This window comes from Propithecus coquereli, unplaced genomic scaffold (assembly GCF_000956105.1).
Source record: "Propithecus coquereli isolate 6110/MARCELLA unplaced genomic scaffold, Pcoq_1.0 Scaffold162, whole genome shotgun sequence".
Taxonomy (NCBI): Eukaryota; Metazoa; Chordata; class Mammalia; order Primates; family Indriidae; genus Propithecus; species Propithecus coquereli.
The window spans coordinates 1,707,435-1,708,617 of NW_012140747.1; the positions used below are offsets into that span (position 1 = coordinate 1,707,435).

A 1,183-nucleotide genomic window follows, 5' to 3' on the forward strand; every position below is an offset into this window, starting at 1 on the left:
CACTCTGGCACAAGGATTATTTTGAACTGAAAGCGACTGAGAAGAAACAGACACAAGAAAAACTCTCTGCCCTCCCCCTCTACCAGGAAGAGCTGGGCATTCTTAATCACTAGACTCTGACCAGCCCAGAGAGGCACCAGAGGAATCTAGGTAACAAACCTTGCTAAAAACAACCTTTATCTTCCATTAATTTCACCCATGTATCGACCTTCCCACAGTTAGCACCCCTAGAAGCTCAAAGTCCTTTCCTTTTTCTTGTCACTTCTCTACAAATTTATAGTTCTTTTGTTAAGATGCTGTATAAGCCCAAGTTCTAACCACCCCTTTGAGTTACTTATCATTGAATTCTCCAGTTGTATGGGTTTTTTTTCTTGTTAATCTGTCTTTTGTCAGTCTAATTTGCAGGGCACCAACCAAGGAACCTAAGATGGGTAAGAATTTTTTTTTCCTCTCCAACATCCTTATGTTTTAAAGATCCATGCTGAAACACACAGGAATAAATCATCATGCTGTGTGTAATTTACTTTGAAATGGTTCTGCAGATGAAAATACACACACACACACACACACACACACACACACACACACAATGGTATAATGGGCAAAAGGTTCATTATTAAATATATGTGGTAGGTATTTGGAGTGCTCATTTTATCATTCTTTTACTTTTCTGTATTTTTGAGATTTTTCCATAATTAAAAGTTTTTAACTAACTAGCAGAGTACTTATTTTTCTAAGAAGTGGGACTCATTCTTTAAATTAGAAATAAAATATTTAAAAATACCTAATTTAATCCCTAAAGCCAATGACTATCAAAAAGTCTATAGATGTATGTATCATATATACACATTTCTTTTTCCTCAATATTCTTTGTTATATGCTTTATAGAACCTTAAAACCAGAAATATTAAAACATTAATATATTTACATTTTGAAATGCTAAGGTAATTACCTTGATCTGTATAGATGAATTATAACCCACACATCTTTTTCTGCATTTGTGACTTCATTCACATACTGATTTCCAGAAATTTCTCTTAATTCCCCAAATTTTTGTTTTTTTGTAAGATATTTCCATTCCTGTAACCGCTTTTCTCTAATTAAAAAATGAAATTAAATTACATGAGAAAATTGTCATATGCTTAAAGTCATTCTCATATGCAGTAACAATTTAGAGCAATGA

The 1,183-nt window shown here is 33.0% G+C and overlaps 1 protein-coding gene across 1 annotated transcript in view; it reads right to left on the bottom strand.

Annotated features, from left to right (window-relative positions):
• PDCL2 (phosducin-like 2) overlaps positions 1-1,183 on the bottom strand; it is a 52,907-nt gene that overhangs the window by 21,194 nt on the left and 30,530 nt on the right. Inside the window, exon 3 of the mRNA XM_012641093.1 lies at positions 953-1,096. Coding sequence (XP_012496547.1) covers positions 953-1,096 — 144 coding nt within the window. The remainder of the gene's footprint in view (positions 1-952; positions 1,097-1,183) is intronic.